This window comes from Oncorhynchus mykiss, chromosome 5 (assembly GCF_013265735.2).
Source record: "Oncorhynchus mykiss isolate Arlee chromosome 5, USDA_OmykA_1.1, whole genome shotgun sequence".
Taxonomy (NCBI): Eukaryota; Metazoa; Chordata; class Actinopteri; order Salmoniformes; family Salmonidae; genus Oncorhynchus; species Oncorhynchus mykiss.
This window is the reverse complement of record NC_048569.1, coordinates 93,836,827-93,854,231: the sequence shown is the minus strand read 5'-3', so window position 1 is coordinate 93,854,231 and position 17,405 is coordinate 93,836,827. Positions and strand designations below refer to the sequence as shown.

At 40.5% G+C, this 17,405-nt stretch overlaps 1 protein-coding gene across 1 annotated transcript in view; it reads left to right on the top strand.

The window, feature by feature from the left end:
- atf6 (activating transcription factor 6) overlaps positions 1–17,405 on the top strand; it is a 124,446-nt gene that overhangs the window by 80,017 nt on the left and 27,024 nt on the right. The window contains exon 14 of the mRNA XM_036978881.1: positions 8,933–9,044. Within this exon, the coding sequence (XP_036834776.1) occupies positions 8,933–9,044 (112 nt within the window). The remainder of the gene's footprint in view (positions 1–8,932; positions 9,045–17,405) is intronic.

The window sequence follows — 17,405 nt, the reverse complement described above, 5'->3', positions numbered from 1 at the left end:
CTGCCTGGGAGTATCTATCAGATGTCTTTACTGTGTCAGTCTGCCTGGGAGTATCTATCAGATGTCTTTACTACATCAGTCTGCCTGGGAGTATCTATCTGATGTAGTAAAGACATCAGTCTGCCTGGGAGTATCTATCAGATGTCTTTACTGCATCAGTGTGCCTGGGAGTATCTATCTGATGTAGTAAAGACATCAGTCTGCCTGGGAGTATCTATCAGATGTCTTTACTGCATCAGTCTGCCTGGGAGTATCTATCAGATGTCTTTACTGTGTCAGTCTGCCTGGGAGTATCTATCAGATGTCTTTACTACATCAGTCTACCTGGGAGTATCTATCAGATGTCTTTACTGTGTCAGTCTGCCTGGGAGTATCTATCAGATGTCTTTACTACATCAGTCTGCCTGGGAGTATCTATCTGATGTCTTTACTACATCAGTCTGCCTGGGAGTATCTATCTGATGTCTTTACTGTGTCAGTCTGCCTGGGAGTATCTATCAGATGTCTTTACTACATCAGTCTACCTGGGAGTATCTATCAGATGTCTTTACTGTGTCAGTCTGCCTGGGAGTATCTATCAGATGTCTTTACTGTGTCAGTCTGCCTGGGAGTATCTATCAGATATCTTTACTGTGTCAGTCTGCCTGGGAGTATCTATCAGATGTCTTTACTACATTAGTCTACCTGGGAGTATCTATCAGATGTCTTTACTGTGTCAGTCTGCCTGGGAGTATCTATCAGATGTCTTTACTACATCAGTCTACCTGGGAGTATCTATCAGATGTCTTTACTGTGTCAGTCTGCCTGGGAGTATCTATCAGATGTCTTTACTGTGTCAGTCTGCCTGGGAGTATCTATCAGATGTCTTTACTACATCAGTCTGCCTGGGAGTATCTATCAGATGTCTTTACTGTGTCAGTCTGCCTGGGAGTATCTATCAGATATCTTTACTGTGTCAGTCTGCCTGGGAGTATCTATCAGATATCTTTACTGTGTCAGTCTGCCTGGGAGTATCTATCAGATGTCTTTACTACATCAGTCTGCCTGGGAATATCTATCAGATATCTTTACTACATCAGTCTGCCTGGGAGTATCTATCAGATGTCTTTACTACATCAGTCTGCCTGGGAATATCTATCAGATATCTTTACTACATCAGTCTGCCTGGGAGTATCTATCAGATGTCTTTACTGTGTCAGTCTGCCTGGGAGTATCTATCAGATATCTTTACTGTGTCAGTCTGCCTGGGAGTATCTATCAGATGTCTTTACTACATCAGTCTGCCTGGGAGTATCTATCAGATGTCTTTACTGTGTCAGTCTGCCTGGGAGTATCTATCAGATGTCTTTACTACATCAGTCTGCCTGGGAGTATCTATCAGATGTCTTTACTACATCAGTCTGCCTGGGAGTATCTATCAGATGTCTTTACTGTGTCAGTCTGCCTGGGAGTATCTATCTGATGTCTTTACTACATCAGTCTGCCTGGGAGTATCTATCAGATGTCTTTACTACATCAGTCTGCCTGGGAGTATCTATCAGATGTCTTTACTACATCAGTCTGCCTGGGAGTATCTATCAGATGTCTTTACTACATCAGTCTGCCTGGGAGTATCTATCAGATGTCTTTACTACATCAGTCTGCCTGGGAGTATCTATCAGATGTCTTTACTACATCAGTCTGCCTGGGAGTATCTATCAGATGTCTTTACTACATCAGTCTGCCTGGGAGTATCTATCAGATGTCTTTACTGTGTCAGTCTGCCTGGGAGTATCTATCAGATGTCTTTACTGTGTCAGTCTGCCTGGGAGTATCTATCAGATGTCTTTACTACGTCAGTCTGCCTGGGAGTATCTATCAGATGTCTTTACTATATCAGTCTGCCTGGGAGTATCTATCAGATGTCTTTACTACATCAGTCTGCCTGGGAGTATCTATCAGATGTCTTTACTATATCAGTCTGCCTGGGAGTATCTATCAGATGTCTTTACTACATCAGTCTGCCTGGGAGTATCTATCAGATGTCTTTACTACATCAGTCTGCCTGGGAGTATCTATCAGATGTCTTTACTACATCAGTCTGCCTGGGAGTATCTATCTGATGTCTTTACTACATCAGTCTGCCTGGGAGTATCTATCAGAGGTCTTTACTACATCAGTCTGCCTGGGAGTATCTATCAGATGTCTTTACTACATAAGTCTGCCTGGGAGTATCTATCAGATGTCTTTACTGTGTCAGTCTGCCTGGGAATATCTATCTGATGTCTTTACTGTGTCAGTCTGCCTGGGAGTATCTATCAGATGTCTTTACTACATCAGTCTGCCTGGGAGTATCTATCAGATGTCTTTACTACATCAGTCTGCCTGGGAGTATCTATCAGATGTCTTTACTACATCAGTCTGCCTGGGAGTATCGATCAGATGTCTTTACTGTGTCAGTCTGCCTGGGAGTATCTATCTGATGTCTTTACTGTGTCAGTCTGCCTGGGAGTATCTATCAGATGTCTTTACTACATCAGTCTGCCTGGGAGTATCTATCAGATGTCTTTACTGTGTCAGTCTGCCTGGGAGTATCTATCTGATGTCTTTACTACATCAGTCTGCCTGGGAGTATCTATCAGATGTCTTTACTGTGTCAGTCTGCCTGGGAGTATCTATCAGATGTCTTTACTGTGTCAGTCTGCCTGGGAGTATCTATCAGATGTCTTTACTGTGTCAGTCTGCCTGGGAGTATCTATCAGATGTCTTTACTACATCAGTCTGCCTGGGAGTATCTATCAGATGTCTTTACTACATCAGTCTGCCTGGGAGTATCTATCAGATGTCTTTACTACATCAGTCTGCCTGGGAGTATCTATCAGATGTCTTTACTGTGTCAGTCTGCCTGGGAGTATCTATCAGATGTCTTTACTGTGTCAGTCTGCCTGGGAGTATCTATCTGATGTCTTTACTACATCAGTCTGCCTGGGAGTATCGATCAGATGTCTTTACTGTGTCAGTCTGCCTGGGAGTATCTATCTGATGTCTTTACTGTGTCAGTCTGCCTGGGAGTATCTATCAGATGTCTTTACTACATCAGTCTGCCTGGGAGTATCTATCAGATATCTTTACTGTGTCAGTCTGCCTGGGAGTATCTATCAGATGTCTTTACTGCGTCAGTCTGCCTGGGAGTATCTATCTGATGTCTTTACTGCGCCAGTCTGCCTGGGAGTATCTATCAGATGTCTTTACTGTGTCAGTCTGCCTGGGAGTATCTATCTGATGTCTTTACTGCGTTAGTCTGCCTGGGAGTATCTATCAGATGTCTTCACTACATCAGTCTGCCTGTGAGTATCTATCAAATGTCTTTACTGTGTCAGTCTGCCTGGGAGTATCTATCTGATGTCTTTACTACATCAGTCTGCCTGGGAGTATCTATCTGATGTCTTTACTACATCAGTCTGCCTGGGAGTATCTATCTGATGTCTTTACTACATCAGTCTGCCTGGGAGTATCTATCTGATGTCTTTACTACATCAGTCTGCCTGGGAGTATCTATCTGATGTCTTCACTACATCAGTCTGCCTGGGAGTATCTATCAGATGTCTTTACTGTGTCAGTCTGCCTGGGAGTATCTATCAGATGTCTTTACTGTGTCAGTCTGCCTGGGAGTATCTATCTGATGTCTTTACTACATCAGTCTGCCTGGGAGTATCTATCTTATGTCTTTACTGTGTCAGTCTGCCTGGGAGTATCTATCTGATGTCTTTACTACATCAGTCTGCCTGGGAGTATCTATCTGATGTCTTTACTACATCAGTCTGCCTGGGAGTATCTATCTGATGTCTTCACTACATCAGTCTGCCTGGGAGTATCTATCAGATGTCTTTACTGTGTCAGTCTGCCTGGGAGTATCTATCAGATGTCTTTACTGTGTCAGTCTGCCTGGGAGTATCTATCTGATGTCTTTACTACATCAGTCTGCCTGGGAGTATCTATCTTATGTCTTTACTGTGTCAGTCTGCCTGGGAGTATCTATCTGATGTCTTTACTACATCAGTCTGCCTGGGAGTATCTATCTGATGTCTTTACTGCGTTAGTCTGCCTGGGAGTATCTATCTGATGTCTTTACTACATCAGTCTGCCTGGGAGTATCTATCTGATGTCTTTACTGTGTCAGTCTGCCTGGGAGTATCTATCTGATGTCTTTACTGTGTCAGTCTGCCTGGGAGTATCTATCTGATGTCTTTACTACATCAGTCTGCCTGGGAGTATCTATCTGATGTCTTTACTACATCAGTCTGCCTGGGAGTATCTATCTGATGTCTTTACTACATCAGTCTGCCTGGGAGTATCTATCTGATGTAGTAAAGACATCAGTCTGCCTGGGAGTATCTATCAGATGTCTTTACTACATCAGTCTGCCTGGGAATATCTATCAGATGTCTTTACTGTGTCAGTCTGCCTGGGAGTATCTATCAGATGTCTTTACTGTGTCAGTCTGCCTGGGAGTATCTATCAGATATCTTTACTACATCAGTCTGCCTGGGAGTATCTATCTGATGTCTTTACTACATCAGTCTGCCTGGGAGTATCTATCTGATGTCTTTACTACATCAGTCTGCCTGGGAGTATCTATCTGATGTCTTTACTACATCAGTCTGCCTGGGAGTATCTATCTGATGTCTTTACTACATCAGTCTGCCTGGGAGTATCTATCTGATGTAGTAAAGACATCAGTCTGCCTGGGAGTATCTATCAGATGTCTTTACTACATCAGTCTGCCTGGGAATATCTATCAGATGTCTTTACTGTGTCAGTCTGCCTGGGAGTATCTATCAGATGTCTTTACTGTGTCAGTCTGCCTGGGAGTATCTATCAGATATCTTTACTACATCAGTCTGCCTGGGAGTATCTATCAGATGTCTTTACTGCGTCAGTCTGCCTGGGAGTATCTATCTGATGTCTTTACTGTGTCAGTCTGCCTGGGAGTATCTATCAGATGTCTTTACTACATCAGTCTGCCTGGGAGTATCTATCTGATGTCTTTACTGTGTCAGTCTGCCTGGGAATATCTATCTGCCTTATTGGACGTTTGAGTTTTTGGCCTCGCAAAGCTTTTCCCATTTGTAAATCCGATTTTATAAAATAGCTTTCAACTTTTCAGGACACCATACAACATGAACAACGGGCATATTCACTTGCAGTACAAGTTCTGTTTTTAGTATGAAATGGAAAAAAATAAATATTCTAAATATGACATTTTGTATTTGTTCCCCCAGAGGACTAATGTTTTTGTTCGCAATCATATGTTATTTTGGTCCTACATTTTCCTCATGCTTTTGACTTTCCCACATTTGAAAATCAAGTTGATGGCCAACCAGACACTCTGGGGCATAGTAGCAGGCCTTGCCAAACCTTTAACCTTGACCCCTGACTGTCTGTCATTAAAGTGAGATACAGACTGCAGAGAAGGACCACGTTTACATGATGCTCACAGTTTTCCGGGATAGTAGCTCATATCACGCTAGCACCTTTTTGATATCCCGCTCACAAGTATCCCTGTTGCCATGAATAAACAGAATATTCTTCATTTAAATTCATACGGGTTAAATGATATAGTAACTGAAATATGGTCACTGATTGTAGGCCCATAACCTCTCACATGTAATATAGTATTAACTCATGCAGAATTATGCATTTCTTGCAGTAAAATTATACAAAACATTTTTACATTTTGTCTCGGGAACAGGAGTGGAGAAATACGATTTCTTTCTTTCAGCATCTCTTGAGAAAACACATGTGCTGGTGCATATAACTGTTATATTTGACACTATTATGAAAGCAGACAGTATTTCAACCACCAAATTTGTACCCAAGACAAACTGAAGTCTTATCAGAAACATGTTTCATAGTTTTCTCAGCTTTTCATTTCCTTAAAACTGGTCAAACTGATGACATTTGGACATTTTGCTTTGGGAACAATCTTTCCACTGTTTTGAAATGTATTGTATTTTCTCCCCGGTCCCTAAACGTAACAGACAACTTTGCCGGTGTAAACTAGATTACTAATGCATTCATTCTATCTATGTAAGACATTCAGTTAAGGCAGTTAACCCACTGTTCCCCGGTAGGCCGTCATTGAAAATAAGAATTCGTTTTTTAACTGACTTGCCTAGTTAAATAAAAGTAAAATAAAATTCAGCTGAGCCCTAGTTTATTTAGTCTTCTGGGGCAACAAGTTATGATAGAAAAGAAGCTGAGTCCTAGTTTATTTAGTATTCTGGGGCAACAAGTTATGATAGAAAAGAAACTGAGCCCTAGTTTATTTAGTCTTCTGGGGCAACAAGTTATGATAGAAAAGAAGCTGAGCCCTAGTTTATTTAGTCTTCTGGGGCAACAAGTTATGATAGAAAAGAAGCTGAGCCCTAGTTTATTTAGTCTTCTGGGGCAACAAGTTATGATAGAAAAGAAGCTGCGTGTATCAAACTATAGTTGACAAACAAATGGCCTATGTCGTACATTATAGTAATATGGCCTACCAAATGTCGTAAATTATATTATTACGGCCTACCAAAGGTCGTAAATTATTAGCAGAAACATACTAGCAGAAACGTATTAGCAGAAACATACTAGCAGAAACATACTAGCAGAAACATATTAGCAGAAACATACTAGCAGAAACATACTAGCAGAAACATATTAGCAGAAACATACTAGCAGAAACATATTAGCAGAAACTTACTAGCAGAAACATATTAGCAGAAACATATTAGCAGAAACATACTAGCAGAAACATATTAGCAGAAACTTACTAGCAGAAACATATTAGCAGAAACATATTAGCAGAAACATACTAGCAGAAACATATTAGCAGAAACATATTAGCAGAAACATATTAGCAGAAACATATTAGCAGAAACATACTAGCAGAAACATATTAGCAGAAACATACTAGCAGAAACATACTAGCAGAAACATATTAGCAGAAACATATTAGCAGAAACATATTAGCAGAAACTTACTAGCAGAAACATATTAGCAGAAACATATTAGCAGAAACATACTAGCAGAAACATATTAGCAGAAACATACTAGCAGAAACATATTAGCAGAAACTTACTAGCAGAAACATATTAGCAGAAACATATTAGCAGAAACATACTAGCAGAAACATATTAGCAGAAACATATTAGCAGAAACATATTAGCAGAAACATACTAGCAGAAACATACTAGCAGAAACATATTAGCAGAAACATACTAGCAGAAACATACTAGCAGAAACATACTAGCAGAAACATACTAGCAGAAACATATTAGCAGAAACATACTAGCAGAAACATATTAGCAGAAACATATTAGCAGAAACATATTAGCAGAAACATATTAGCAGAAACATATTAGCAGAAACATACTAGCAGAAACATATTAGCAGAAACATACTAGCAGAAACATACTAGCAGAAACATACTAGCAGAAACTTACTAGCAGAAACATACTAGCAGAAACATACTAGCACAAACATACTAGCAGAAACATACTAGCAGAAACATACTAGCAGAAACATACTAGCAGAAACATACTAGCAGAACCATACTAGCAGAACCATACTAGCAGAAACATACTAGCAGAAACATACTAGCAGAAACATACTAGCAGAAACATACTAGCACAAACATACTAGCACAAACATACTAGCACAAACATACTAGCAGAAACATACTAGCAGAAACATACTAGCAGAAACATACTAGCAGAAACTTACTAGCAGAAACATACTAGCAGAAACATACTAGCAAAAACATACTAGCAAAAACATACTAGCAGAAACATACTAGCAGAAACATATTAGCAGAAACATACTAGCAGAAACATACTAGCACAAACATACTAGCACAAACATACTAGCAGAAACATACTAGCAGAAACATACTAGCAGAAACTTACTAGCAGAAACATACTAGCAGAAACATACTAGCAGAAACATACTAGCAGAAACATACTAGCAGAAACATACTAGCAGAAACATACTAGCAGAAACATACTAGCAGAAACATACTAGCAGAAACATACTAGCACAAACATACTAGCAGAAACATACTAGCAGAAACATACTAGCAGAAACATACTAGCAGAAACATATCTAAATGGGGGTGAAAGTAGCCTAAGCCAGTGGACTATACGGTCCAGTATGAGGTATCAGCAGAACTATTTATGATGGCATTAGTATGGTGGATCAAACTGAGCAGGTAACCTACTTTTTTAAATGATTTGTTTTGACAATCAGATGAAAACATTATCACACAACATCAGTGATATATGAAACTGACCCTGTGCAGACTGCAATTTTTTTTTAAAACAACACTAAACGGGAGAAGATGTTTACATGCCAGAGTATCCCGTTTAAGATCAGCATATCCCAGGCATATTATCCAGGTTTCTCATGACCGGGAGACATTGTTTTTTGGGGTTATTGTAAATGGGATATGACGTTAAGTATCACGAATAATAACAGGATATTAGTGTGTAAATGTGATCAGTGACTAGGGCTTGTGTGACACTGGGCTTGTGTGACTAGGGCTTGTGTGACTAGGGCTTGTGTGACTAGGGCTTGTGTGACTAGGGCTTGTGTGTCTAGGGCTTGTGTGTCTAGGGCTTGTGTGTCTAGGGCTTGTGAGGTCCTAAGACAGAGGCTGGTGTGTGGTAGTGCGTTCTCCTGATGTTTTGGCTGTAGATTTGAAAAACTCTGTCAAAATGTATTAAATCTGTTATTCATCTTGTACTGCGAGAATGCACATGTTTGATTCCTGTGAAAACAAAAGCTCAACTGCATATTCATGCAAATGTCCCTGAGGGAAGGAGTTTAGAATCCGTTCTGGTGTTTGTTGTATACAGCGGAGCCTGTAACTGAGGTAAATATTGTATTTGTCCCCCCCCCCCCCCTCCCACAGGAGCCCAGGTAATGAGCTGCAGGTGTACTTCGCTCCTCACCGCACCTACAACGACTTCTTTGACGAGATCCATCGCCGTGGAGACACCTTCTACGTGGTGTCTTTCCGCAGGGTGAGCTTGGAATGACTTTTAAGTTATTTATACATATTATACAACTTCAAAGGTAACCTAAACCTAATCTATACCTGCCGGCTAGTTCACATAAAATCATGTTTGATAGGTGACATCTATTCAGTAATATAAATCAACTAAGGGGTGGGTTTAGTAGCAGGCTTCCAGAGACATTATTTCCATGTCCCTAGGGCTGGTTAGAGAAACACTGCACATGCTGATGGAATACAGATGGATCGACTTATAGATTATTAATAACATGTAAAAGGAAAAACACTGCAAATGCTGATGGAATACAGATGGATTGACTGCTCCGCTGTTCTTGGCCACCCTGTGTGCTCCTCTCTCTTCTAAAGGACAGATCTGATGTTTTCTCTGAGTGAGAGTGAGAGTGAGAGTGAGAGAGAGTGAGTGAGAGAGTGAGAGAGAGAGAGAGAATATGACTCTATCTATCTATCTATCTATGTACATGTCTGTGATGTATTGTCTAGGTAGAACATCACAGATGCAGGGCGAAAGCCCGTAAAGTCATCAGACACTGAGACAGGCTATTAGGTCTAGTCTACATCCAGGGAGGGGCCAGGTCTAAGACGTTAGCATCAGTCAGCTCACACCTCTGCCTGTGTTAAGGTTTGGATTTGGGTGAGAAGGGAAGGAAGGGTGTAGTTCCTCTTTCCAGCCTATCCCCAGGCCATTCATAATCATCAGTTAAACTGTGTCTAGAGGTTACTCTCTGTTTTTTTTTTTTTAAGAAACAAAGATGTGGTTGAATTGATTCTGCTTATTGTCTCGTCTTAAGGCGTATATATCACGCTGGCAAGGCATATGAAGACAGTTTGGCTGTCGAAACGTTGGTTATACAAGTATTACATCTGAGCTCCTAGAGTGTACGACTCCCCTTTTTATTTTTCCAAGTCCTATGAGCTATCAGGTTATACAGAGAACAACTCACTTATCAAAGAACAGGTTGTAATATGAATTTTTCTTCTGGAGAAAGTTTCCCCGGTGATTTTACCCCACACTCCGCTACTGAGTTTAACTTTGTTTTACCTGAGAGAGTCTGACCACCAATCAGAGACCTCTATGGTGACACGCCAAGTGATGACCACCAATCAGAGACCTCTATGATGACACACCAAATGTGTTTGATGGATCATTTTTGTCGTCTTCTAATGTCTCTTAAGAGTAATAGGGAAAGTAACTGAAAGTAATCCGATTACGTTACTGAGTTTGGGTAATCTGAAAGTTACGTTACTGATATCAATTTTGGACAGGAAACTAGTAACTGTAACAGATTCCATTTAGAAAGTAACATACCTAACCCTGGCGAGCAGACACAGGTCTACGTAACCTAGCCTGGATTGACCTCTCCCGTACACACTTCTTGTGCTCTAGCTCTGACTAAACAAAAGGAGACCAAATCTGTTAAAGGTTGCACAAGTTTCCCTAAATTATAATTATAATTACTTCCATAAAGCCCTGGATCCCCATGTTCTCGGTTCCATCCCTTTGTAGACTATACCGCTGCACTTCCAGACACTCTAAACTGGGCCAAGGACTGAGAAAAAAGGACACTTAATGACATTGTTTATTGGAAAAATAGCTAATGTTAGGTAATGACTAATTGCAGTCGAAAAACAGGCTTGTAAATTTGAAACTCTTCCTGCCGTCCGTTCAAACAAAGACGTGCTCATGGTCCTGTGGCCAAGGAACAGACCGGAGGATTAAAACTGACCTGCTTCTCACCACCTCTAGGCTCTCTCTCTCTCTCTCGCTCTCGCTCTCTTTTTCTCTCGCTCTCTTTCTCTCTCTCTCTCTTTTCTCTCTTTCTTTCTCTCTCTCTCTCTCTCTCTCTCTTTCTTTCTTTTTCTCTCGCTCTCTCTTTCTCTCTATTTTTCTCTCGCTCTCTCTAATTCAAGCTGCTTTATTGCCATGAGCAACAATGTATACAATATATACACATCACACTCTTCGCAGCTGATGTAAGTAAGACCTTTAAACGGGTCAACATTCACAAGGCCGCAGGGCCAGACGGATTACCAGGACGTGTACTCAGAGCATGCGCTGACCAACTGGCAAGTGTCTTCACTGACATTTTCAACCTCTCCCTGTCCGAGTCTGTAATACCAACATGTTTTAAGCAGACCGCCATAGTCCCTGTGCCAAAGAACACTAAGGTAACCTGCCTAAATGACTACCGGCCCGTAACGCTCACATCTGTAGCCATGAAGTGCTTTGAAAGGCCCTCATCCCAGAAACCCTAGACCCGCCCCAACAGATCCACAGGTGATGCAATCTCTATTGCACTCCACACTGCCCTTTCCCACCTGGACAAAAGGAACACCTATATGAGATTGCTATTCAGCTTTCAACACCATAGTGCCCTCAAAGCTCATCACTAAGCTAAGGACCCTGGGACGAAACACCTCCCTCTGCAACTGGATCCTGGACTATGTGATAGGCCGCCCCCAGGTGGGAAGGGTAGGTAACAACACATCCGCCACACTGATCCTCAACACAGGGGCCCCTCAGGGGTGCATGCTCAGTCCCCTCCTGTACTCCCTGTTCACTCATGACTGCACAGCCAGGCACGACTCCAACACCATAATTAAATTTGCCGACGACACAACAGTGTCGCCTGATCAACGACGATAGGGAGGAGGTCAGAGACCTGGCCGTGTGATGCAAGGACAACAACCTCTCTCTCAACGTGATCAAAACAAAGGAGATGATTGTGGACTACAGGAAAAAGAGGACCGAGCACGCCCCCATTCTCATCGACGGGGCTGCAGTGGAGCAGGTTGAGAGCTTCAAGTTCCTTGGCACACCAAGACGGTTGTGAAGAGGCCACGACAAAACCTATCCCCCCCCCCCCCCCCCAGGAGACTGAAAAGATTTGGCATGGATCCTCAGGTCCTCAAAAGGTTCTACAGCTGCACCATCGAGAGCGTCCTGACTGGTTGCATCACAGCCTGGTATGGCAACTGCTCGGCCTCCGACCGCAAGGCACTACAGAGGGTAGTGCGAACAGCCCAGTACATTACTGGGGCCAAGCTTCCTGGCATCCAGGACCTCGATACCAGGTGGTGTCAGAGGAAGGCCCTAAAAATTGTCAGACTCTAGCCACCCTACTCATAGACTGTTCTCTCTGCTACCACATTTAATTACTAGTTACATTTATCTGTTATTCTTATCCTTATTTTCTTTTAACTTCATTGTTGGTTTGGGGCTCGTAAGTAAGCATTTCACTGTAAGGTCTGCACCTGTTGTAGTTGGCGCATGTGACTAATAAAATTTGATTTGACATTGTAATAAAATAATGAATTATAATAATTTAAAAGTGATTTAAAATAATTTTAAATAACAATCAAATAGTAACAGTGAAGAGTAATAGGATAATCTACTAAATAATATGGACTACTATTATTATTACTACACAAATGAATGCTACCACCACTATTATTAGCACTAATACTACCATTACCACTAGTAGCATTACTACCTCTAATATCTCTACTACCATTACCACTAGTATCATTTATACCTCTAATATACAGTGCCTTGCGAAAGTATTCGGCCCCCTTGAACTTTGCGACCTTTTGCCACATTTCAGGCTTCAAACATAAAGATATAAAACTGTATTTTTTTTTTGTGAAGAATCAACAAGTGGGACACAATCATGAAGTGGAACGACATTTATTGGATATTTCAAACTTTTTTAACAAATCAAAAACTGAAAAATTGGGCGTGAAAAATTATTCAGCCCCTTTACTTTCAGTGCAGCAAACTCTCTCCAGAAGTTCAGTGAGGATCTCTGAATGATCCAATGTTGACCTAAATGACTAATGATGACAAATACAATCCACCTGTGTGTAATCAAGTCTCCGTATAAATGCACCTGCACTGTGATAGTCTCAGAGGTCCGTTAAAAGCGCAGAGAGCATCATGAAGAACAAGGAACACACCAGGCAGGTCCGAGATACTGTTGTGAAGAAGTTTAAAGCCGGATTTGGATTCAAAAAGATTTCCCAAGCTTTAAACATCCCAAGGAGCACTGTGCAAGCGATCATATTGAAATGGAAGGAGTATCAGACCACTGCAAATCTACCAAGACCAGGCCGTCCCTCTAAACTTTCAGCTCATACAAGGAGAAGACTGATCAGAGATGCAGCCAAGAGGCCCATGATCACTCTGGATGAACTGCAGAGATCTACAGCTGAGGTGGGAGACTCTGTCCATAGGACAACAATCAGTCGTATATTGCACAAATCTGGCCTTTATGGAAGAGTGGCAAGAAGAAGGCCATTTCTTAAAGATATCCATAAAAAGTGTCGTTTAAAGTTTGCCACAAGCCACCTGGGAGACACACCAAACATGTGGAAGAAGGTGCTCTGGTCAGATGAAACCAAAATTGAACTTTTTGGCAACAATGCAAAACGTTATGTTTGGCGTAAAAGCAACACAGCTGAACACACCATCCCCACTGTCAAACATGGTGGTGGCAGCATCATGGTTTGGGCCTGCTTTTCTTCAGCAGGGACAGGGAAGATGGTTAAAATTGATGGGAAGATGGATGGAGCCAAATACAGGACCATTCTGGAAGAAAACCTGATGGAGTCTGCAAAAGACCTGAGACTGGGACAGAGATTTGTCTTCCAACAAGACAATGATCCAAAACATAAAGCAAAATCTACAATGGAATGGTTCAAAAATAAACATATCCAGGTGTTAGAATGACCAAGTCAAAGTCCAGACCTGAATCCAATCGAGAATCTGTGGAAAGAACTGAAAACTGCTGTTCACAAATGCTCTCCATCCAACCTCACTGAGCTCGAGCTGTTTTGCTGTTTTGCAAGGAGGAATTCAGTCTCTCGATGTGCAAAACTGATAGAGACATACCCCAAGCGACTTACAGCTGTAATCGCAGCAAAAGGTGGCACTACAAAGTATTAACTTAAGGGGGCTGAATAATTTTGCACGCCCAATTTTTCAGTTTTTGATTTGTTAAAAAAGTTTGAAATATCCGATAAATGTCGTTCCACTTCATGATTGTGTCCCACTTGTTGTTGATTCTTCACAAAAAAATACAGTTTTATATCTTTATGTTTGAAGCCTGAAATGTGGCAAAAGGTCGCAAAGTTCAAGGTGGCCGAATACTTTCGCAAGGCACTGTATCTACCACCATTACCACTAGTATCATTTATACCTCTAATATCTCTACTACCATTTCCACTAGTATCATTTATACCTCTAATATCTCTACTACCATTACCACTAGTATCATTTATATCTCTACTACTACTACTACCATTACCACTAGTAGTATTTATATCTCTACTACTACTACTACCATTACCACTAGTAGTATTTATATCTCTACTACTACTACTACCATTACCACTAGTATCATTTATATCTCTACTACTACTACTACCATTACCACTAGTAGTATTTATATCTCTACTACTACCATTACCACTAGTAGTATTTATATCTCTACTACTACTACTACCATTACCACTAGTATCATTTATATCTCTACTACTACTACCATTACCACTAGTAGTATTTATAGCTCTACTACTACTACTACCATTACCACTAGTATCATTTATATCTCTACTACTACTACTACCATTACCACTAGTATCATTTATATCTCTACTACTACTACTACTACCATTACCACTAGTATCATTTATATCTCTACTACTACTACTACCATTACCACTAGTATCATTTATATCTCTACTACTACTACTACTACTACTACTACCATTACCACTAGTAACATTTATAGCTCTACTACTACTAATACTACCATTACCACTAGTATCATTTATATCTCTACTACTACTACTACCATTACCACTAGTAACATTACTACCTCGAATATCTCTACTACCATTACCACTAGTAACATTTATATCTCTACTACTACTACTACCATTACCACTAGTATCATTTATATCTCTACTACTACTACTACTACTACTACTACCATTACCACTAGTATAATTTATATCTCTACTACTACTACTACCATTACCACTAGTATCATTTATATCTCTACTACTACTACTACCACCATTACCACTAGTATCATTTATATCTCTACTACTACTACTACCATTACCACTAGTATCATTTATATCTCTACTACTACTACTACCACCATTACCACTAGTATCATTTATATCTCTACTACTACTACCATTACCACTAGTATCATTTATATCTCTACTACTACTACTACCATTACCACTAGTATCATTTATATCTCTACTACTACTACTACTAGTACTACTACTACCATTACCACTAGTAACATTTATTGCTCTACTACTACTAATACTACCATTACCACTAGTATCATTTATATCTCTACTACTACTACTACCATTACCACTAGTATCATTTATACCTCTAATATATCTACTACCATTACCACTAGTATCATTTATATCTCTAATATATCTACCACCATTACCACTAGTGTCATTTATATCTCTACTACTACTACTACCATTACCACTAGTAACAGTTATACCTCTAATATATCTACTATTACCATCATAATTACTACTACTACTACTCCCACCACTACCACCATCATCATTACTACTACTACTACCACCACCATCATCATTACTACTACTACTACTACTACTACCACCACCATCATCATTACTACTACTACTACCACCACCATCATTACTACTACTACTACTATTTCTCCCACCACTACCACCACCATTACTACTACTACCACCACTACCACTAGTATAATTTATATCTCTACTACTACTACCATTACCACTAGTATCAGTTATACCTCTGATATATATACTATTACCATCATAATTACTACCACTACTACTACTACCATCATCATCATCATTACTACTACTACCACCACCACCATCATTACTGCTACTACCACCACTACCACTAGTATAATTTATATCTCTACTACTACTACCATTACCACTAGTATCAGTTATACCTCTGATATATATACTATTACCATCATCATTACTACTACTACCACCACCATCATCATTACTACTACTACCACCACCATCATCATTACTACTACTACTACTACCACCACCATCATCATTACTACTACTACTACTACCACCACCATCATCATTACTACTACTACTACCACCACCATCATCATTACTACTACTACTACCACCACCATCATCATTACTACTACTACTACTACCACCACCATCATCATTACTACTACTACCACCACCATCATCATTACTACTACTACCACCACCATCATCATTACTACTACTACTACTACCACCACCATCATCATTACTACTACTACTACTACCACCACCATCATCATTACTACTACTACTACCACCACCATCATCATTACTACTACCACCACCATCATCATTACTACTACTACTACTACCACCACCATCATCATTACTACTACCACCACCACTACCACCACCATCATCATTACTACTACCACCACCATCATCATCATTACTACTACCACCACCATCATCATCATTACTACTACCACCACCATCATCATCATTACTACTACCACCACCATCATCATCATTACTACTACCACCACCATCATCATCATTACTACTACCACCACCACCATCATTACTACTACTACTACTACCACCATCATTACTACTACTACTACTACTATTACTCCCACCACTACCACCACCATTACTACTACCACCACTACCACCATCATTACTACTACTACTACCACCACTACCACCACCATCATCATTACTACTACTACTACTACCACCACCACCAACATTACTACTACTACTACTACTACTACCACCATCATCATTACTACTACTACCATTACTCCCACCACTACCACCACCACCATCATTACTACTACTACCACCACTACCACCACCATCATCATTACTACTACCACCACAACCACCACCACCACCATCATCATTACTACTACTACTACTACTACTACCACCACCATCATCATTACTACTACTACCACCACCATCATCATTACTACTACTACTACTACCACCATCATCATTACTACTACTAATACTACTACCACCACCATCATCATCACCACCATCATCATTACTACTACTACTACTACTACTACTACTCCCACCACTACCACCACCATCATCATTACTACCACCACCATCATCATTACTACCACCACTACCACCACCATCATCATTACTACTACCACCACCATCATTACCACCATCATCATTACTACTACTACTACCACTACCACCACCACCATCATTACTACGACCACCACTACCACCACCATCATCATTACTACTACCATCATGACTACTACTA